Here is a 22,374-nt window from a genome sequence, read left to right on the forward strand (position 1 = left end):
TCCTCCCAGCCACCCTGTGAGGTGTTTACTCTCATTGTAGACATGAGAGGTTAGGAGACCTGACGAAGGTTTCATAGCTCCTGAGCCCTGAGCCACACTAGACACCAGGCCTGAAGCTGGGCACACAGTCCCGGGATGGGCTGGCACTAAGCACCTTCACCAGCGAGTGTCCCTTAAAAGCTCCCTTCTGCCTGCTATTACAAAACCTGGAGGCTCTGGTGGTGGCCCCATGTTTCTCTGGGGACCCTTGCTTACCACTGATGCCCTCCACCACCCTGGGAGGACTGTCTTCTCTCCTATCTCACCTGCACTAGAGAGGGACCGAGGAGAGGAGCCCAAACTAGGGCTAGGATAACTCAGCCTGCCCATGGCCACCTGTCCTTCAGGGCTCCCTGGCATGAGGACCTTTAGCACATCTGAAGTTGCTGACAATCTCAACAGGTCCTTGGGCCCATCCTTTTTAAGAGAAGAAACGGCCACTCTGTTGTGTTCTCCTGAGGACCCCTGGAGCATAAGTGCAGCGCTTCCTGTGTTATTTTCAGAGCCTAGAACAGTGCCTGGCACATAGTGGATGCCCAATGAATGTTAAATGACTGGATGACATGCCTGTGGGACATTTAGGTGACAAATTCAGAAAGTGGATGAAGAGTCAAGTCCGTATTCACCTCAGATTCAATTCAGGAATGAGTTTGGGACAGGGATGGGGAGGTCACAGATGCTTGTAATTGATGGCCGGAGAGAGGGCTGAGGAGCAGGACCCAGGTAGGCCACAGCAGGAGTAAAGCAGGTGAGATGCGGTTTCCTTTGGAACTAAGACATCCCTAGCATATTAAACACAGTATCTTTCACTTCCACAAAGAAATGCACTCTCTCCCACTTCTCTTGAACCGTGAAGCCCTCTCAGTCCATCCTTGGTTTCCATGGATACAAGCGAGCAAGAACACAGGGAAGGATGCTGAGTGCTGCTGGGAGCAGTCTGGGGGGAGCTTCTGGGGGCAGCCACTCTCGGCCTGAAGCAAGGGCCGCCATGTGTGAACGCTGAGCTGTGGCCACATCTGACAGTTTACCAAGGGCACCCAGAGATTCAGACTTTAATATGAAATCTGGTTTTTGGATGTTGGCAACTAAGTTAGATTCTTTTTTAACCTGTTTAAAAAAATAATAATAAACATGGAACAAATCCAGCATGAGGACAGCCACGGAAGAAATGAGAGGGCAGGAAGCAGCAACATCACAGCGCTAGGCAGAGAAAGCAGAAGGAGCCTCCAGAGGCAGAGGACAGATGACAGCCTCTGGAGAGCTAAGGGCAGGGAGGCGAGGGCAGGGAAGGAGTGTTTCCAGAAGTTGCCAACAGTGTCATCCAGGCAGATAAGGCCAAGGAGTCCCCATCACATTTCGCAACAAAGTGATGATGTTTGCCAGATCAGTTTAGCAGAGAGCTGGGGCAGCAGCCAGGGTTAGAGGAACTAGGCGGGGGAGGGCCGGTGAGATGTAGAATGAGAGTAGATGAGAGAGTGTAGACAACTCTCTTAAGAGGCTTGGCTGTGGTGGGCCAGGAGGAAGTCTGACCACTAGCAGCTACAGTCAGCTGGGCAGCCAAGATGGGTGGAGGGAGGAAGATCGGCGGTATCTGCCCAGGGAAGGTGGCAGAAGAAAGGGAAGTTGGGGTGGGAGTGGGGTGGGGGCTGAGGCAGGGTTGGGGGAACAGTGGGGACAGAAGGGTGAAGAACAGAGAGTTGGAGACTGAATCTCAGGAAAGAGGAGCTAGCCTAGATGGAAATAAACGCAAGCATGGAGCACCTGCTCTGAACATTGCCTCTCTCTACCTGGAACCACAGGGCAATAGCTTATATATAATTTAATCCTAGAAAATCACTTAAGAGAGATGTCACTAAAGGCATGTTTCATATGAGGGAACTGAGGCTCAGAGAGTGAAAACGACCTGTCCAAAGCCACTCAGCCAGAACATCTTGGGTATGTTCCTCCAAAGATCAAAAGCTGAGGTGCTCCCCACTGTACCTCCCAACTGTCCCCTCCAAACCTTAGAGCTGCAAGGATCACAGTGTTCCAAAGCTGGGGTGTGAGGCTGTGCGGGTGGAGGCCATGGGAACTGGGAAATGTCCTTGTGCCAGGCAGGGGAGGCCATTAGCGCCCTTGGAGAGTGCAATCTCCAACCGAGGGGGCAGAGCCCACAGCGGGGGCATGAGTGGGCAACCAGAGAGGCAGCAGGCAAAGGAGGGGCTTTTGCCTGCTCTGAGCAGTTTGAGCTCATTTGAAGTCAGCAGGAAGAGAGGCAGTGCAGGGTGAGGGACTGGAGTACAGAGGACAGAGAACTGATGATTCTGGTCCTGCCTCCTCAGTGCCGGCTCTGATGTAGTCTTGGAACATGCACAGTCCCGTGGACCCCTCCAAGCAGTCCTACTAGGGGAAGGCAGCTGAGAGCATGGGGGAAAGGGCTGGGCCCCTCGGTGCACAGATTCCAACAACCCTGTGAGTGGAGGAAGGGCCCCTCCTCAATGGAGCCTAAAGGGGGGAGGAGGACTAGGGCTCCAGGGGCTGTAGTGGAGCAAGAAGCTTGCTGGGAGTCTGGGAAGAACTCATGGGGCCAGGCCAGCCCTGGGAGATTGTGTGGTGAGGTCACTGCGAATGGCCAGGGAAGGCCCCAGGACAGGACTGGGTCCTTCCACTCAGGGCTGGGGCGGGGTGGGGCACTAAAAGGCCAACTCAGCTTTCACCCATTTCCCTGTCACTGACAAAAGTGACTACTACTTGGGTAGATTAGGAGGGACTCCTGCCACTCAAACGAGTTTAAGCTAAAACAGGAATAATTTGGCTCATTTAACTAGAAAAGTTAATGGCAGTAGGAGTCTCTCTGAGCTTGCTTTCTTGCTTACTTTCCATGTCTCAGCTCTGTTTTCCTCATGCTGGCTGTATTGTCAGGTGGCTCTCCCCATTATTGGTAAAAATGCCCCTCAACCAGCCCCAGGCCCACATCCTGCCAGCTCAGTAGCCCAGGTAGAAGCTTTCTCAGCGGTTCCAGCAATAGGCTCAGAGCTAACACCCATTGGACCGACTTGGGAAACATGTCCATCCCTGAAGCAGTCCCTGCAGCTGACCACCAGCGTGGACTACATGCTCCCCTCTGGAGCCTGTAGTGGAAAAGCAGCCAGAAAACAGGGATAGGGATGGCACTGGGCACACCTCCTCCCCTCCACACCCAGAACCCCGGCCCCCTGACTCTCACCCTAGTCTCCACAGCTATAGCCTCAAGAACTACTTCTGACCGAATTCTAGCCAGGCCACACCCCTGGAAATGGGGGTGACAGGAGGGGAAGCAGGGAGAGCATATGGTTGTGAAGTGACATGGGATAGACCTGGGTTCCCATCCAGGCTTTGTTCCTCACTAGCTGCATGCCTCTGGGCAAGTCACTGCCCCTCACTGAGCCTCAGTTTTCCCATCTGTAAAACAGTAATAACAGCTGACACATCAATAGCACCTACTGTATGCAGTTGTCATTTTAAGCACTTTCTAGATACTTTTTTATCTTTATTTTTTAAAGAACTTTATTACTTTTTTTATTTGAGAGACAGAGTGCACACAAGCAAGGGGGAGGGGCAGAGAGAGAGGGAGAGAGAGAGAATCTTGAGCAGGCTCCACGCTCAGCACTCAACTCGGAGTCTGATGCAGGGCTCAATCCCATGATCCTGGGATCATGACCTGAGCTGAAATCAAGAGTTGGATGCTCAATCAACTGAGCCACCCAGGCAACCCCCTAGAAATGTTTTAAAAATCTTCAAACAGACCCTGTGAGTAGGTACCATCATGATCATCCCCATTTTATAGGTGAAGATGAATGAGACAAGAAAGGTCCAGCAATGAGTCTAAGGACACATGGTTAGCAAAGTCTGTGCGGTGACAGCAATGGACTTATCAGGAACAGAGCTAATGTGGTGAAGTGGCTGAGCACTCCCACCCCCTAGGGGCAGATGCCTGGGAAATGCTGTAAGCACTGTAATGATGACAGGCACTCTTGAAGTTTTGCTTGGTTGGAACCTGGCAGAGGCAGGATAAGGACAGAGAAGACTCTACCAGCTGATTCTGAAAAAGTCCTGAGGCCAACATATCAGCCCTAAAACCTTCCCTGAGAGATGCTGAGAAGCACAGAACCCTAGGGCGCCTGGGTGGCTCAGGCAGTTAAGCATCCGACTTTGGCTCAGGTCATGATCTCACAGTTTGTGGGTTCAAGCCCCGCATCTGGCTCCGTGCTGACAGCCTGGAGCCTGCTCCGGATTCTGTCTCCGTCTCTCTCTGCCCCTCCCCTACTCATGCTCTGTCTCTGTCTCTCAATAATAAATAAACATGCAAAAAATTTAAAAAAAAAAAAAAGGGAGAGAGAGAGAGAGAGAGAGAGAGAGAGAGGCACGGAACAGAAAGATGGGCATGGGGAACAGCCAAGCTTCAAGGAGAAAGGAAGGGGTTTCTCACCTTCAAGTCTCCATCTAGTCACATTTCATCCTTACACCTCATCAAAGAGGAAACTCAGAGAGGGGAAGCCTTTTAGCCAAGGTCACACACACCATGGCCACCTTCTGGATCTGAATCCTCCCTCTTTTTTGTTTTTTCTACTCTGGGGACCCAGAAGCCACTGGACCAGCCTACCAGTGTGGAGGGGAGCTTGTGCTTTGAGGATGGGAGAGACCTGATATGTTAGTGACCTGAAGGGTGATCAGTGCTGGGAGTGGTAGACAGGAAAGCCTGGTGGCAGGACCTCCAAGGAGGCACTCAGCACCCACCCAGCCACCAGGTGGGCTTCTGGGTTCATTTCAGGGGCAGCAGGTGGCTGAAGGAAGGCGGATGCACAGAGGAGAGAGTGATCAGTGTGACCTTCCTCTCACTGGTCAAGAAAACTGAAGATGACAATGGTGCCACTGAATTTGGGCAACTTAAGGGTCACTAGTGACCTTGGCTGGAATGATACCAGGGACAACAGGAGCAGGAGGAGACAGATTGCAGATATATAAATTATACGATGATGATGATGATGATGCAGAGGGATGAAGGGTGAGAAGATCAGAAAGAGTGGGCTCCAGGGCATGTAAGCAGGGAACCCTCTTTCTCTCCTGAAAATAGAGAAAACGGGGCATGGGACATGTGAGGACTCTGTACTATCTTTGTAATTTCTCTGTAAATTTAAAACTGTTCTAAAATTAAAAGTTTATTTAAAAATAAGGATGGCAAAGAGGTGAGAATGGGGTGGCTGGAGAGAGTTTGTAGGTGGCTGGGGGGAGGCAGGAATTTGAGGAAGGGAGAGCATGCTCATTGGACTTCTGTTTTTTGCATGTGAAACTGACTGAGCAGGAGGCTGGTGATGAGGAAGTGGTGGGGAGTCCTGGGCTAGGACATGTCAAAGGAAGCAGGAGGGGCATGAGGCCTGAGATCCCTCTACCTACCCTTCCCAGGCATCCTTCAAACCCTGCTGTGGTCTCCTCCCTAGAGAAATCCCAGGGACTCCCTAGAATCCCAGGGACTCTGCCTGGGCCTTGTTCCAAGTGGGGGCTATGGAGAAACTGCCAGGGCCAGGGGTCCATGGGCATAGTAGGTGCAGAGTTCCCCAGGCAGGTGTCTGTGAAATGTTTGGGGTTTTATTCCTACTCCAAAGTACCAGGATTCACTGCTGATCCACTCAAACTGTTCTCCTTCTCAGAATAATTGATTGCCCAACTCAGAACTCAGAGGCCCAGCTGGGGACCACCTCTCTACTTCCTGGATTGGACCGAGTAAAGTTGGCTTGTTTCTGTCACCTTCCCGCAGAAGATGGGGGTGGGAGGCTTTGTAGGAGATGGAAAAGGCTTCTTAGAGCCGAGGAGGGTTTCAGGGTCTCACCTCAGCAAGGAGTGGAGATGTTCCAGGAGGCCCTGGCAATGGTGCTCACCCCCACACAGGGGACTTCTGTGCTCAGAGCTCTGGGAAACAAAGGTGCCAGGGGGACTGGCCCTGGAGTGTCCTTGGAGGAGCCCTGCCCTGGGAGTCTGGGGTTAGACGCTGCTTCCCTGCTTCCGGAACTCTATTTGGGATTCCTCTGAGAGGCCTGAGGCTTGGGAGAGAAGGCAAAGGAATTCCTAGGCTGGCCCTATTTGGAGGCAGCAAGTAAGGGAGGGGTGCTCAGAATAGAGGTGGAGCAGGGATGGGGAAGAAGATCAGAATGCTGGGGTAATGAGCTGGGTTGGGGCTGGGCATGGTCAAGGAAGCAGGGATGGAGGGGTGTGGTTAGGAACTGAGATCCCAATGGGAATAGGGTAGGCTGGACTGAGTAAGGTGCTGCTAGCGATGGCTGACTGTGAATGTTTGGAGGTGTGGGCTGAGTATGGGGTGGGAGTAGGCAGGGAAAGAAATTGGATTTGGGGTGGAGACACAAGTGACAGTGGATAGTGATGGGGATGGACTAGGAATGGGCCCTTCGGAGGTGGGGATGAGCTGCAGATGGGCCAGGGTGGCTGGTCCAATTGGGTTGGGTTAGGGGGTTGGGACAGAAATGGGTTTAAACTGGTTTGGGATGACGGTGAGGCTGGGACGAAGAGAAATGAAGCACGGAGTGGGGCTGAGTGGGGCTGGGCCCGAATGGAATGAAGTGGGTTTGGAACTGGGACAAGGGAGCTGGAAAGAAGAGGGGTGAAGCTGGGCCTGGGTAGTGGTTGCATACGGTAAGTGTGGTGAGGTAGGGTCTCGGCTGGGTAAAGGGCTGGAGAAGTGGGTGAGCGCCTACGTTGGGAACACTGTAGGCGAGGTTTTAGGACGTGGGTGGGACGCGCCTTGAGAGCTGAAGGGCAGACCCGCTCCCGGGCGAAGAGTGCAGGGGCTGTGGGTGAGGGGCGTGGGGGCGCCCCGGGGCAGGCCGGGAAGGGGGGGCGGGCCTCCCCCTGCGCCGGGCCAGGGCGGCGCTAGGACCGAGCGCGCGGAGGGAGCGAGCCGGGCGGAGCCTGCGCCCCCCGCCCCCCGCCGGCCGGCTCCCCTCCCCCCGGCCGCTGGCTCGCTCGGCTCGCAACGCTGCAGAGGCTCCGAGGCGGCAGCGGCGGCGACTCCTTCTTTCCTTCCCTGCTCCTCTGGCCGTCCGTCCGTCTGTGCGTCTGTCCGTTCGGTCTCGGTCCGGCCAGCAGCATGGCTGGCGTCAGCTTCAGCGGCCACCGCCTGGAGCTGCTGGCGGCGTACGAGGAGGTGATTCGGGAGGAGAGCGCGGCCGACTGGTGAGCCCCCCGCCCCCGCCCCCCCGGCCCCTTTGTCCCCGCGCCGCCGCCGCCGCGCCTTTGTTTCCACCCGGCTCCGCCGCCTTGCAGCCGGGAAGGGAGGGGGAGACCCCGAAATGGTGCAGCGGCCCGGGAGGGCCAGGGAGGGGCTGCCTTTGTGCGTGCCGGGGGAGGGGCCGGGCCGGGCCAGGCGGGGCACTGCCGGGCCCGAGCTCCCACAGGCGGCCCCAGTCTCGCGGTGGGAGCGGTGGCCCGACGCAGGTCAGGGAGAGGCAGGGTCCCAGATGTGTGGTCCGGGGCCGCATGGCCCTGCGGTAGCCCATCCCCCGCCCTCTGCCCTTCCGCCCCGGGCCCGGGGGACAGGTGTGCACGGGGCGGCCAAGGGCACCTTCGCCACCTTCGAGCGGGCGAAGACCGGGCGGGGACGAGGCGGGGACCGAGCTAGCGGAGCCAGCGCAGCCTGCCTTGCCCAGCCCGGCCCGGCCACAGCACAAAGGAAAGCTAGGGCGGGGGAGGAGCAGGGCGGGCTGGGGGCCGGGGCGCCCCGCCCACCGGGGGGCCTCTCGGAGTTGGGGTGTGATGGAAAGACGTTCTTTGCCACATAGCAATCACCCAGTGACTCCTGTTCCCCTCAGGGGTCGTGGAGGAGGCAGAGATGAGTCCTCTTCGACCCGACCCGACCCAGAGGGGATTGTGGGGACTAGGCATCAGGGCTGGGAGATGCAACGGGGACTGAACTGCCTGGCTAGGTGGCCATCTGGGGTTCCTGGGAGGAAGCCCTCAGGCGCACAAGTGTGGAGGGAACCCCCAAAGAGGGATGAGAGGGCGAGTAGATCCACCGAGCCCCTAAGCCTCATGGCCCAGTGGCCAGGGACTCTCAGCTCCCTGGTGGGGGAAAGCTGAACTACCCTCTCCCGCTTCCCCAGCTGTTGTCTTCCCCTGAGCTGTATGAGGGGATGGGCCACCTGCTCTCCCTCTGGAGTCCCCTGGGTGGCAGGAAAGCAAACTGCCCCATTCAGGAATCATCTTGCCCCAAAATACTCTCTCCTGGGACAGGTACCCATTCTGTTCTCTAGGCCTGTTCTTCTCCTGACAGGCAGGAAACTGAGGCACAGAGAGAGGATAGGCGTGAGGGACCTCACCTGGGCTGGCTTCACCCTCACCTTAGGAGGGCAGTTGGGTAGGGACACTGACCTGGGGGCTGGAGGAGGGGCAAGATGGCCAGGCGCCCATGCCATGGTACTGCAGCACTGGCTGGCAGCCAGGCCTGGAGGGATGGACGCGGGAGACAAGCTCTCATGTCCTGCAGGTCAGTCACAGGAGAGGCCAGCACAGGCTAAGTGGGCAGGCGGCCCACCTATTGTCCCAGCCCTGCCTCAAGGGGGCTGAGATCATGGGAGGAGTTCAGGGCAAGTGGCCGGCTTGGCCTGGTGGAGAAGTTAGCCTTGGGATATGGGCCCTGTCTGCAGAGAGGCACAGCCCACCCTAAGACATCCCCCTCACCCCCCGGTCTGGTGGTTAGTGTCTGCCATCACCCCATTTCCCCCTTAACCTCCCAGAAATTGGGCTCTGGCGGCCTAGTACAGGGCCACACAACCACTGCTGGCCCACATCCCGCTTAGCAGAGGCCTGGGCTCCCAACGCCCAGCAGCATCCATGTGGCCAAAGCAAGTTATTCATCACTGGCATGCGTCACCCCCCCATCTGGGTTGTGTGTGGGACACACACACACACACACACACACGCAGACACGCACCCTCGCACATGCACACATTTGCTCACTCCCAAGGGCCCAGATAGCATTTTGTAAAAAGAGTGTGAGAATCATATCCTGCGGAGTGGGCCATGAATTCCCCCAAGGCCCAATACAGAGCCAGGGGTCCAGTGGGGTCTCAAGACTCATGGGCAGACCCTGCACTGGGAGGCCAGAGGAGGGCATCTTGGGTACAGTTGCTGTCTTGGTCAAGGGACTTGGCACTGCCTTCACTTCCCTTGCCTCTGAGTGGGAGGGAAGGGGATGGGGGAGCTCACTCCTAAGTGGCAGAGCCTCTGAAATGGACCACTGCCCTGGCACTGGGCCCAGGAAGTCAGGTTATGTAGTGGGAAGAGCAAGTGTTGTCCTGGGTGTGACACTACTCACTGTGTGACCACACACAAAGTGTCTGCTCCCCTCTGGTCTTTTTGAAAAGATGAAGAGGCGACAGGACTCCACCATATCTGGGACCCCCAAGGCCCTTCCAGCTGCAACATCCTGAGAGTGGGATTGTCCTGAAGAGTCCACCTGCCTTTGGTCCCCCACCTCAGCTGAACTCAGGATCTCCCTGGAGTGGCTACACTCCAGTCCCCACCCCACCCTAGTCCAGTGTCTCTGGCCTAGGTGGTTTCTCAAAGTTTGTGTCAGTATCACAGGTACCTACTGTTGCTGCCCTATGCTGGTCTTGGAACCCAGGGAGTGATAAGTGTGGATTGACCAAATCAAATGCTCAGCTTCACAAAGCTTACAGCTAGGGCATTGTCTGTCTTCAGGGGTTGGAGCTGGTAAGACAGGTAGATTTCCTGGGCCTCCCTTCCTGATACCTTGTGGTGTCACCAGCTCCCACCCATGCAGGCCCAGGCTGCCTCTGATGTGTTGGAGGAGCTCAGGTCTAGTGAAAGCTAGGATGGGTTCAGATGCCTCTTGCTGTCCCTGCTGGGGTGTGGTAAGTGCTCTGGGAAGGTGCAGCTTAGGGCAGGGCTTTCTTGGGAGCTGGCACTGGGGGCCCTGAAGGATTTCAGCCAAGGGTGGGCAGTGGGGTAGAGAACTAAGTCTGGCCTTCCTGTGGAGGGAACCACATATGCGGAGGCTCCAGGGTGGGAAATATCCAGAATTGTGTTTGGGATAAGGGAGCCATCCAGCACACCCCAAGTGTTTGGTGTGGATATGGATGTCTGGCTGGAAAGACAGGTGGGGCGGAGCTCAGGGTTGAAGGCCTGCAACTTAGGCATGGTTTCTGCCAGGCAAGGGCTGTGGCCATAGCAGGAAAAGATGGCCAGAGGTGGGTAGGCAAGGGTTGGGGCGGAAGGGGTCCTTGGCAGGCAGGTGTTCTTGCGGGGAGCAAGGGCCCCCAGAGAGGCTGACAAGTTGTTCCAGTGAGATGTGATATCTAGAGCAGTGTCTGGCAGCCAGGGTCTTTGAGTTCTGCCTCCATTTCTGGTCTGCAGAATGGAGACAGACAGACTCTCCCTGCTTCTCTGAGGGCCCTTTGTTCCCAGTGGTGGGTTAGGGTAGCCAGACAGGTGGTGGGACAGCTGTGCTGGGAAGCAGCTGCCAGGGTTGGGGCCCAGGCAACAGTTGGACCAGGAGCTCCCAGCCCCACAGCCCACCTGTGTCCCTTTCTGGAGGGGGCGGATCCCAAGAAGCAGGGGGCTAGGGATCTTGACTTGTGCTGACCCCTTGAGACTGGGCCAGGCCCTCCTTCCTTCCCTGGGCCCTCCTCCTTCCTTCCTCCCTCCCTCCCCCTCCTTCTCTCCCCCTCCTTCTCTCCCCCTCCTTCCTCTTCCCGCTCTCCCTCCCCCTTTCTTCCCTCGCTCCCTCTGTCTTTCGTTTTCTCTTCATCCCTTCACTTCCTTTCTTTTCTCTTTCTTCCTCCTTTCTTTCTGTTTCCCCCTCCCTTTCTCTTCTCCATCACCTTGCCTCCCCTTCTTCTAGCTCCTAGCCTCCTCCACTTGTTCTGGGAGTAGAGAAAGGAAAGCGTGGAGAAGGAGCTTGAGACCTCCTGAGCCTCTGGGACAAGGCTCTTCCTCGCTCCAGCGGGTTCTCAGGAAACGTCTCTGCCTTCCCTTGCGTGAAATGGATGCTGTGCCGCTGCTGCTTGGGGAGAAAGAGCCAGGGCAGAAAAAGCTAAGGAGGGGGAAGGAAGAAGGCTGCTACAGTCAGCTTTCTGGTGAAGCTAAGGCAGAAGGAAAGGCCAGCATTCCCGGGAGGCCAGGGCCTCAGCTCTGGCAGAGGCCTAGGGGCTGGAAGGCCAGGAGAACATGCCAGGGGTCTGAGTCTGGGCAAGAGTGACAAGAGTGGCCACGTTGACCTCATCCCCATTTCTGAGAGGCCAAGATTGAGGCTAAAGCCATGTCCCCAGGGTCCTTTGTGTTCAGGAGAATGTGGGTAGGGTGGGCCAGTCATGTGCCAATTGCCAGGTTGCCATGGTTACCCAGGGATGCCCATCGAAGAGAGCACCAGGTTCTCTCTCCTCCCCCTCCCTTGCCATGGGAGGAGGGGCCGTGGGTACTGAAGAACACGCCAGGTAGGTTCCTGGCGACAGCCAATGGAGGATGAGGATCATGGTAGCCAGGGAACAGTAACCAAGGAACCGTCGCCTTGGAATCTCCCATCTCACACCCGCTCACTGGGTTGTAGGCTGCCAGGGCCCAGGCTCTGAGCATGGGACACATAGGCTCCCTCAAAGCCAGCGACCAGGCAGCGAATACTGCCCCCATTGCCTACTCCCCGGCTGACCCAGGCCTTCCTGTCCCAGGTCCCAGGCTGCCTCCCACTGGGCTTCAGCCAGAATTGGTGCCTAGCCCTGCTGTTGTGATGACATGGCAGTGCTGGGCCAGAATCCCTACTCTTGGCCTGCCCCCTCTGTGTTCCTCCTCCTCCCCAGAGCCATCCCCACCCAAAATTGGCAGCCTGGGCCCTGACAGTACTCTGAGCCACCCCTCCCTTTCCCCAGGGCTCTGTACACATATGAGGATGGCTCAGATGACCTCAAGCTTGCAGCATCAGGAGGTAAGAATTCCAGCCATTCCTTTGCCTTCCTCTCCGCCCCCAACTCTGGTTGTTTTCTTCCCCACCCGCCTGGCTGCAAGCCATCTCCTTGCCTGCAGCCAGTCGACCCACACTTGTCTGCCTGTGTCCTTCCTCCAGCCATCCCTAAGATCCCCAGGGTGGGGAGGGAGGGAGCCTTGCTTGCTATTTGATTATTAGAAGAGTGAGCCTCAGAAAGGGAGAGTGACTGCCCAAAGTCACTCAGCTAGGAGAGAAGGGGCCTGGCAGGTATGGCCCGGATCACTTCCACTTTCTCGGGAACCCAGGGGTTTTAAATTTTACCTCAGCGGGCATTAGCACGGTGTAAGAGATGGTGTGCGAACAGTGAGACAAGGGATGTGTGAAGAACAAACACTTCCTCAGTTCTACCCTAAGTCAGGCCCCAGGGGTTTCAGAGACAAAGCTCGCTCCTGCCTGCTGGCCCTGTCACACCAGCACGGAACTGCCGGGCCTCCAGATCTCTGGGTGTGCCTGCAGAGCCCACGAGAGGAGTCTTTCCTTCGGGCTCCAGGCCCTTTGCAGGGTAAGGGTTCAGGAGATGGAGAGTCCTGATACCCTCCTGATTCCCCCAGATGGGGGTTTGCAGGAGCTCTCCGGCCACTTTGAGAACCAGAAGGTGATGTACGGCTTCTGCAGCGTCAAGGACTCCCAGGCTGCTCTGCCAAAATATGTGCTCATCAACTGGGTATGCAGCTATGGGCTGGGAAGGGAGTAAAGGCCCCACTTCACCCACTGACACCACCAGAGAGCGCCCCACTAGCCCCCTGGAAAGAGAGCCCGGGGCCTCAGGCTGCTGACCCCTCTTGTCCTTTCCCGACCTCCTCTTCCCTGGGTACTTTGCAGGTTGGTGAAGATGTGCCTGATGCCCGCAAATGCGCTTGTGCCAGCCACGTGGCTAAGGTGGCTGAATTCTTCCAGGTGCGAGTGGGGTTGGGGCTTGTGGGAGCAGGGTCTCTGCACTGGCTGGTGGTAGTGATGGGACAGAGCCATGCTGCCTGAACACGACTTCTTGCTGCAGGGTGTTGACGTGATTGTGAACGCCAGCAGCGTGGAAGACATAGATGCGGGTGCCATCGGGCAGCGACTCTCCAATGGGCTAGCGCGGCTCTCCAGCCCCGTGCTGCACCGACTGCGGCTACGTGAGGATGAGAACGCCGAGCCGGTGGTCAGTGTGCCTGGGGCGGGCTGGCCCTGCCAGGGCTGCACCTGCCCCACCTCTCTCGGTCCTCACCCTTTGTGTATGGCAGCTCCCGGAGCACTCGGCCCATTCTCCCCACTCATGCCAAGCCATTTGACTTTGCAGGGCACCACCTATCAGAAAACTGATGCAGCTGTGGAAATGAAGCGGATTAACCGCGAGCAGTTCTGGGAGCAAGCCAAGGTGTGGACCTTGGCCCCAGCTTTCAGGCTGAGCTGCCCCTCCCTGACCCTATCCCAAGGCATAGCTCTGGCTTCTATCCCCAGGTCCCTCCCTTAAACAATGTGTTCCATCTTGTTTGCTACCCCAGCTGAAAGAGGGAGCCCTTTTGGCTTTATGCCTATAGGGCATAAATCCCAGAACTGGTACCTCCCCAATCCTGGGTTGGGGATGGGCTGGAGGGGCAGAGGCGGGCCCCAGCTCAGGGCCTGCACTGCCTTGGCGTGGGGGGTTGCAGAAGGAGGAAGAGCTGAGGAAGGAGGAAGAGCGGAAGAAGGCTCTGGATGAGAGACTCCGGTTTGAGCAAGAGCGGATGGAGCAGGAACGGCAGGAGCAGGAGGAGCGGGAACGGCGCTACCGAGAGCGGGAACAGCAGATAGAGGAGCACAGGTCGGCCCTGCCCCACCCCAGGCCACATGCTCCAGGCCTTCGGTGGACCCACCCTCAGGTGTGCATGCTGGCTTATCGTTCCAGGAGGAAACAGCAGACGTTAGAAGCTGAGGAGGCCAAGCGGAGGTTGAAAGAGCAGTCTATCTTTGTAAGTTTTTAGCCAGGGCTCCCAATCTCCTAGTGAGGGGAAGTGAGAATGGTCCTTGTGTTCCTGGGCTTCGCGGGAGGGGCGGGGGGATATCCGTGGCTTGGGGACAGTTCCAGGTGTTCAGGGTACCTTTGCATGGACATGGAGTATCACAGTGATCCACAGAGTATCAGGCCTGCCACCTGATCATGTGGGCCTCTGTTCCTTGGCTGTGGAAAGAAACCTCCTTGGAAGAAGCTTCTTTTATTGAATAGAAGAGAAAATCTACCATGACCTTCACTGACCAGCCTCCCTCTACCCCTCCCAGTGGAGCCTAAAAGGCTTGGGGTGGATTGGGCACACTTCCTGCACTTTGGGGTCTGGCGGCATGGTCCCCACCACAGTTGTGCTGCAGAGCCACATGAATGAGCCCGGGCCAGTGCTCTGAGCATCTGTAGTATCTCCTTTAGAGTAGCCCCTGTTCCGAGGGTGCCGTCTGACATCCAAACATTGGGATGGGCCTTGGGACCTGACCCTTTGAAAATCATAGTGGAGTTGAGTCTTCATGCTTTGAATTGAATTTTATATTTCAGCAATAGCTAAAGTCGTTCAGGGCTGAACATGGTATAGTTCAGGATGGGAGGTGGGTACTACTTATCTGGATTGGGACTATGATGGCCATTTGTGCTGCGAGGACACAGGGTCATACTCACAGGAGGCTGGGAGGGAGGAGACCGGTCAGCCCTGCAGAGGCCCTGGCATGAAGTGGCTGTCATAGTTCACTCTAATCACAGTAGCCCCTCGGGGCGGAGATGATGTGTGGTTAGTAAGCTCCACCTGCAATCGTTCATTCAGCAAACGTTTGTCACCTGCCATGTGCCAGGTGTTCGAAACAATGGAGAACAAGGTGGGCAAGATTTTTTTCAAAATTAATCAGTGAATCCGCTTATTTTGAATTGTGCCGAAACGTACATAACATAAAATGTGCCACCTTAACCATTTTTTAAGCGTACAGCTTAGTGGCATTAAGATTGCCAATATATTCGTATTGTACAACTGTCATCACTATTTATCCTCAAAAATTTCATCTTCCCATACTGAAACTCTGTCTGCATTAAACATTAAACTCCCCATTCTCTGTTTCCCCAGACCTCAGGCAACTGCCTTTCTACTTTGTATGAATTTGACGCCTCTGAAGTACCTCATTTGAATGGAATCATGTAATATTTTTTCCTTTTGTGACTAGGTTATTTCACTTCGCAGTGTTTTCAAGGTTCATCCATGTGTCAGAATGTCTTCCTTTTTAAGGCTGATAATACTCCATTGTATGTATACACCACATTTTGTTTACCCATTCAGAGCAAGGTCATTTTGAAAAAGTTGATTTTGTCAGAAAATTTCACACACACGCACTCAGAAGTAGAAACAGTAGTAGAGTGAATCCCCTGATCACTCATCTTCACCAGTTGTCAGCATTTTAGTCAGTCTTAGAAGTCTTAACACCATTACCATTACATTAGAGTCTCGTCTGGCCCTTCAAGTGTGGCTCATGTGACAGTGACAGTGGATGCTCTAGCAGGTCAGTGTGGTGACCCTACAACTGCAGGACTTTAAAGACAGTCCCGTGTGTGAATTTTGGAATTTAGGATCATAAAATGCTTTCTCCTTGCTTAAGCTGTTTTGCTTTCTGTCCTCTGTTAAGAATTGCATTCCTTACACTGAGTTCCGTTTTTGCCTGGGCTGCCAGGGAGCTCCCCATGTATCTGAAGCTGCTCAGGCACAGCAGTGCTTTTGACCCTGTGATTAGTGTATTGATCTCACTTTCCTACCCAGAGCCCTAATTTGTTTCAGTGTTTTGCACGTTGTTGGTAGTTAAGGCTTTTGTGATGAGCTTGCCTCTAGTCCTTTTTTTGAATCTGGCAAAGGACTCTAGTGAGGTTACACTAGCCAGTGCTGGAACATCATCAAAGGCTGGTGGCATGTAATTTATAGGAAGGCAAGGACCCTGCCTGGAGCCAAGTGAGCTGAGGAGCAAGGGAGATATGAATGGAAATAGAGAGAGGTAGGTCAGAGGAGGACTTTAGATTTCATTCTGGAAGACACAAAGCTGTGGTTGGAGTGACCTCCATCTTGAGGGGTACTTTGGAGGGCCATTTTCTTAATGTATCCTGAGGGGAAAATTTAAGTTTTAGATTATGTGCTCAAAACAAAGAAGCTCTGTAACTTCACCACCTTACCTGCAGCTTATTCTCTCTGCATCAGTCCCCTCCCCCAACCTACCCCATTTGCCACAATAGTAGCAGGAGCAGCATTGATTAAAAATCTTTGATGTAGTGAGTTCAGTTGTGCAAATGTGTGCCAACTGAACCATGTGCTGGCCGCTCACACACAGATCTGACTTCTCAGCCTGTGTCACCCACAGGGGGCAGGGGTGATGATCCCAGAAAAAGGAAATTATGATATAGTGTCATCTGTGGTGTATGCCTGGAACACCTCATGGAGACCCAAAAATGACCTGAATGGGCGAGGGTCCTTTTGTTCAGGAGGCAGTGCCAAACTGAGGCTGAAAGCAGGAAGAGTTGAACCTGGGGTGGGAGTTGGGCATTTGGGGCAAGAAGGATTGATCTCCCGTGTGAAGGCATGGAGGTGGGAAATGGTGTGCGTGTTCCAGGAACTGTGACTACATTGTGCTGAGGACTTTGTGTTTCATCTTACAGGTAGTGTGGGTGAGTCACGGAGGGAGGAGGGTGTGAGAGAGGTGACAGGCTAGATCAGGCAAGCGAAAGGGAATGTAGGATAAACAAGGAGCCCCATCTGCCTTTACTCCTGGGGTTGCGGCCTCAAAACTGTCCAGTGCAGGTAGCTAGTGAAGTGCAGTAAGGGATGGTCTGCAGCAAGCTGGGGTGAGGGTTCCAGCAGTACAGCTCTGGCCAAGAGCACACGGGCCATTGCTGCCAGGGCTTCTGGCATTTCAGGAGAAACTAGAGATCCTGATTTCGGTCTGATACTCCTGACTTTTAAGTGGTAGCAACTAATGTTTTAAAAACATCATACTGGGGGTGCCTGGGTGACTCAGTTGGTTAAGTGTCCGACTCCTCTAACTTTAGCTCAGGTCGTGGATGGAGCCCCATATCGGGCTCTACACCAAGAGTGGAGCCTCCTTGGGATTCTCTCTCTCCCTCCCTCTCTGCCTCTACCTCATGTGTATACATGCACTTTCTCTCTAAATAAATGAATAAAGGGGCGCCTGGGTGGCGCAGTCGGTTAAGCGTCCAACTTCAGCCAGGTCACGATCTCGCGGTCCGTGGGTTCGAGCCCCGCGTCAGGCTCTGGGCTGATGGCTCGGAGCCTGGAGCCTGTTTCCGATTCTGTGTCTCCCTCTCTCTCTGCCCCTCCCCCGTTCATGCTCTGTCTCTCTCTGCCCCAAAAATAAATAAACGTTTAAAAATAAATAAATAAATAAATGAATAAACATTAAAAAAAATAATAAAAACATCATACTGGCAAAACAAAAGCTGTCTGTGGGCCATACTCAGCTAGTACTCACTCCGGCTCATGAGAAGCTCCCCGAAGGATGTTAAGCTAGGAGAAATCATGGTCTGATTTGGATTTTGGAAAAAATCTTTTTATGGGAAGAGAGCAAGGATATGGGAGTAATGAGAAGCCTCCTGTCATAATGCCAAGATCCGGGCATCAGTGATGGGGGTGTGGTTGGCTAGGTACTGAGGTAGGAGGTCCAGGAAAAGTTAGCTACAAAGCAGGGAGCACTCCTGAATGACCCTGGATGCCTGTTCGATCTCGGGGTGATGGTGCAGGAGTCCCTGAGCTGGGTACCCAGGGCCTGTCTGAGCTGGAGATGAGGTGGCTGAGGGCCTTGTAGATAAAAGGACTATGTGACTGGGTAGTGAAGGGAGCAGGGGTGCCGCCCCCAAGCTGCTTCCTGCCAGGTTGTGGAGAAAACATGAGGCCTGTAAGAAGGCCAAGAGCTCCTGGGAGAGTGGGATGACCAGGACACTGTCTTTTTGGTTTCAGGGTGACCAGCGGGATGAAGAAGAGACCCAGATGAAGAAGTCAGAATCGGAGGTAGAGGTGAGAGTTGGGGGAGCAGGACAAAGTGAGGTGGGCAGGGCTTGCCTTAGCTGGGCCTGGCTCTCACCCTTTCTTTGTGCCCCTAGGAGGCAGCAGCCATTATTGCCCAGCGGCCTGACAACCCACGGGAGTTCTTCAAGCAGCAGGAACGAGTTGCGTCGGCCTCTGCGGGCAGCTGTGATGCACCCTCACCCTTCAACCACCGACCAGGTAGTCCCAGGTCTAACCCCGCCCCCCACCTGACCCCCTCTCCTCAGGTTTTGGGCCTGAGCCTCTCTGCGACTCTTTCTTGGAAGGGAAGCCTTCCTTGCCCAAGGACCCCTTTGGAGAAGGCAAGGCCATCCATTCATCAAGTGTGCTTTCACCCACTGGCTCCCAGGTGGCAGGACTGAGAGGGGCTCAGGTGGGGGGGGGGGGGGTTGGTGTTGGCCTTGGCTGAGCAACAGGTAGTGCTAGAGGTCATCTGGGCAGCTCTGGCATGGGCTGAAACCACCCCCTCCCGCCCCCTCCCCCCGCCCTTGAGTGTGGGGAGTGGCCCTCCTGGGGTTGAACTAGGTCTTGCCTGAAGGGCTGTGGGTGCATGTGCGGTGGACTCTTACTCTGGCCCTGAGTTTGAGCAGCCTGGAGCCTGTACCCAGTGCTCACCGTTGGGATTCTCCCTGTGCAGCTTCCACCTCCCTCCACAAAGCACCCTCCTGCTCTGTCTGCTGATCTGAGTGTTTGCCCCTGCTGTGTGCTTGGCCTTGTGCTGGGGTTCCAGGGGTGGGGCAGGCTGTCCTTGTACTGCTTTGAGTCTGGCTTTGTATGGCAAGCTCATTGCTCTGCTTGTCTGGTGCTGGTGGGAATCATCTGATGGTTTGAGGCTGTGGCCTAGTATGGCTGATTGTGTGCCCTAGCGGAAGGCAGTTTGGACTTCTAGGGCCAGCCCTGGGGGCGGGTAAGGCCTCATGGGGGTGGGGGGGAGACTGACCCTCTCTTGTCCTCTGTCTCTCTCTGTCTGTCTCTCTCGGCAGGTCGTCCGTACTGCCCTTTCATAAAGGCATCGGACAGTGGGCCTTCCTCCTCCTCCTCTTCCTCCTCCTCCCCTCCACGGACTCCCTTTCCCTATATCACCTGTCACCGCACCCCAAACCTCTCTTCCTCCCTCCCATGTAGGTAGCAGCCCCAGGCCTCAGTGGGGTGGGGTAAGGAGGGCCCCGCTTCCCAGCAGTGCCCCTGCCCTCCCCCATCCTGACCGCTGATCTCTGGTGTTTGTCCCCAGAGCAGGTATTACCTGCCTCTTTCCCCTGGCCCTGAAGGGGCTCTTGTCCCAAGGGACCTGGCTTCTAGGGTCTGGAGCTGTGGTCTGGCCCCTGAAGGGCTGGGGGGCTCCTAGCCCCTACCCAGACTCCAGACAGGAGGTGATGGCCAGGCCCCCAAGGTGGACAATCCTGGTCCCACCTGGCTCCCTTGGCCCTTACTGACCAGCCTGGGGGTTTGTTCCATAGGCAGCCACCTGGACAGCCACCGGAGGATGGCACCCACCCCCATCCCCACCCGGAGCCCATCTGACTCCAGCACGGCTTCTACCCCTGTCGCTGAACAGATTGAGCGGGCTCTGGATGAGGTCACGTCCTCGCAGCCTCCACCACTGCCTCCGCCACCCCCTCAAGGTGAATGGAGGGGCTGCACCCTAGCTGCACCAGGCCTCTCCCCAGTCCCCAGGCTGGGAACCCCACGTGGCCATAGTAACAACTCCTTAGGGATCTGGGCCACCCATCACTGGGCCTCCCAGTAGCTATGGCAGGGAGGAAGCTTGGTGTTGCAGGCAGACCTGCTATCTCTGAATCTCAGTATCTCTCACTGGAATGTGGATGGGGCCTTCCTCCCAGGGCTGCCGAGCAGTTTAAAGACACTAGGAGATAAAGGGGCAGCAGGGCCCAGTGGGTGTTCTGGAAGGTGCTCTGTATGGAGCTCTTAGTGGAAGCCTTCTGTCCTGGAAGTCAGGGGGTAGGCAGAGTACAGTAGGGTGGCTGTCCCAGGCCTGCTTCTTTCCCTGAGGGAGCTGACCACATCTCTCTCCTGCATTTGTGCTATTGCAGAGACCCAGGAGCCCGAGCCTGGCCTGGATAGTGAAGAGACCAGCAAAGAGGCCAGAGCAACAGCCCCTCAGGCCTGGGCAGGCCCCATGGAGGAGCCCCCACAGGCACCAGAACCTCCCCAGGGGCAAGGCAGCCCCACGGAGGACTTGATGTTCATGGCATCTCCAGAGCAGGCTGTCCTGGCTGCCCCTCTGGAGCCTGCCATGGCCAACACCACCACAGCTGACATCCCGGTAGCTGATGCCATTGAAACCGACACTGCCACTGCCGATACCGCTGTTGCCAACACCATTTCCCCTGCCGCTGCCAGCCTCATTGACCTATGGCCTGGCAACGGGGAAGAGGCCTCCACATCCCAGGCTGAGCCTAGGGTCCCTACACCACCTTCAGGTGCCGAGGTCACTCTGGCAGAGGTACCCCTGCTAGATGAGGTGGTTGAGGAGCCACTGCCACTGGCAGGCAAAGGCTGTGCCAACCTTCTCAATTTTGATGAGCTGCCTGAGCCGCCAGCTACCTTCTGTGACCCAGAAGAGGAAATAGAAGGGGAGCCTCTGGCCACCTCCCAGGTCCCAACTCTGCCCTCTGCTCTAGAGGAGCTGGATCAGGAGCCAGAGCTGGAGCCAGAGCCAGAGCCCCACCTGCTGACCAATGGCGAGACCACCCAGAAGGAGGGGACCCAGGTGGGGCAGGGACAGCCTGGTGGTAGGGGTGGTGGTCAGGGTTCTAGCAGGCAGTACCTCCATTCTCTGAGACCCATATTATTGGAGGGAGGCTCCATTTCATTCTCCCTCCTTGGGCCATCTCTGCTTTTGTGCCCAAGGCAGGCATATGTTTCCCTGGAAACCACTGATAGAATCACTGGTTGCTGGGGAAACGCTCAGGCCTGGTAGGTCAGCCCTAGCCCTCCTGGGTGGGGCCCAGTGACCTGGAGCTTTCCTCCTGCAGGCCAGTGAGGGGTACTTCAGCCAATCACAGGAGGAGGAGTTCGCCCAATCCGAAGAGCTGTGCGCAAAGGCCCCGCCTCCTGTGTTCTACAACAAACCTCCAGGTAGTGCTGGGGTGCGTGATAGGGAGGAGTTCCGGTAGGGGTGCTGGGTTCAAGTGTGAAGATGCGCGCGCGCGCACACACACACACACACACACACACACACACGATCACTTGGGGGTGTTGCGTTCAAGTGTGGATACAGCCACAGCTCCCAGGGGTTTGGGGAAACAGCCATGGATGTGCTGGGCCATCTCCTTATCTTCCCTCCTTTCCCAACACCATAGAAATCGACATCACCTGCTGGGACGCAGACCCAGTACCAGAAGAGGAGGAGGGCTTCGAGGGCGGTGATTAGCGGTGGCGCCCGCCCTCAGGCTGCCCTCGCCAAGGCCGCCCACCTGTGCCGGCCTCTGGCCAGACGGCCCGCCGTGCCTGCACTCGCAGCAGCTCCGCCTGGCACCCACTCCGGATTCCGGCCCTGGCCCGGGACTTGGCCGCTTCCCCACCCACAGGGCCTGACTTTTACAGCTTTTCTCTTTTTTTTAAAGTTGATAGGAGACTTGTACAGTTGACTGGTTTTCCTCCCGTTGGTAGTTGAGACGCTGTTGCAAATTCTACCCCCTCCCCGCCCGGACCAGATTGTAGCTCTTAGTCCTCCCTGCTCACTCAGCTGGACGGGGTGGAGGCCTCGCCCTTCGTGGGAGCCTGGCGTCGGGGGAGCTCTGGTGGGAAAATGCCCCACCTCTTTTCCTAGTTTTATGTTTCTTGGAAAAATATCACTTTGTATTCTCTGTCCAGGGCTTCAGATATTTTGCACGAATTTTAAAACATGGCAATAAATGGCTCGTGGGCTCTGGCTCCCTGGGACCCCCTCCCCGCCCTTCTCTTGACCCCTCCCCGCCTGGCCCAAAGGAAGTAGGCCCAGCTGGGGCCCCTCGGCTTCCAGGCCCTTTCCTGCCCCCCTCCTGCTGGGCAGGTCCCAAGCTGGAGGCCCTAGGCGCGGATCAGGTTAGGGCTATCGGTGGGGCCCGGGGCTTAAATGGCCCCTCCCTAACTCCTCCCTCTTTGCTTGGGTTCCTTTTTCACGTTCAGTAACTGTTTTTGGAAAGCACAAACTTCTGTAACGGGTCGTGCTCATGTCTGTTAATAAAGAAATCCAGATCCCTTCAGGCCTGCTGCTCCGGGCCTCCAGGGGCGGATCTGTGGTGTGCCGCCTCCCCTGACCCCCATTCCCAA

At 56.0% G+C, this 22,374-nt stretch overlaps 1 protein-coding gene across 3 annotated transcripts; it reads left to right on the plus strand.

Moving 5' to 3' along the window:
* Positions 1-7,012: 7,012 nt before the first annotated feature.
* Positions 7,013-22,307, plus strand: DBN1 (drebrin 1). Of its 3 annotated transcripts, XM_023259103.2 has the most exons (15): positions 7,014-7,242; positions 11,952-12,007; positions 12,619-12,731; positions 12,890-12,964; positions 13,065-13,211; positions 13,350-13,427; positions 13,702-13,853; positions 13,938-14,001; positions 18,013-18,069; positions 18,156-18,279; positions 19,083-19,220; positions 19,557-19,721; positions 20,151-20,830; positions 21,096-21,198; positions 21,423-22,307. In XM_023259103.2, the coding sequence occupies exons 1-15, from the start codon at positions 7,157-7,159 to the stop codon at positions 21,491-21,493; spliced, it is 2,109 nt and encodes a 702-aa protein (XP_023114871.1). In that variant the 5' UTR covers positions 7,014-7,156; the 3' UTR covers positions 21,494-22,307. The 3 variants fall into 3 exon arrangements, with proteins under 3 accessions (XP_044890799.1, XP_023114871.1, XP_023114873.1); XM_023259105.2 differs by lacking the exon at positions 19,083-19,220 and having other exon boundaries at positions 7,015-7,242; XM_045034864.1 differs by lacking the exons at positions 19,083-19,220; positions 19,557-19,721 and having other exon boundaries at positions 7,013-7,242.
* Positions 22,308-22,374: the final 67 nt, after the last annotated feature.

This window comes from Felis catus, chromosome A1 (assembly GCF_018350175.1).
Source record: "Felis catus isolate Fca126 chromosome A1, F.catus_Fca126_mat1.0, whole genome shotgun sequence".
Taxonomy (NCBI): domain Eukaryota; kingdom Metazoa; phylum Chordata; class Mammalia; order Carnivora; family Felidae; genus Felis; species Felis catus.

What these genes read in the sequence shown, in the direction of transcription:
- DBN1 (XM_023259103.2), top strand. Translation starts at nt 7,157, where the DNA reads ATGGCTGGCGTCAGCTTCAGCGGCCACCGCCTGGAGCTGCTGGCGGCG. An exon ending in CAAGCTTGCAGCATCAGGAG is followed by an intron (nt 12,008 to 12,618) that starts GTAAGAATTCCA and finishes TGATTCCCCCAG; the next exon opens with ATGGGGGTTTGCAGGAGCTC. An exon ending in TGAAAGAGCAGTCTATCTTT is followed by an intron (nt 14,002 to 18,012) that starts GTAAGTTTTTAG and finishes TTTTGGTTTCAG; the next exon opens with GGTGACCAGCGGGATGAAGA.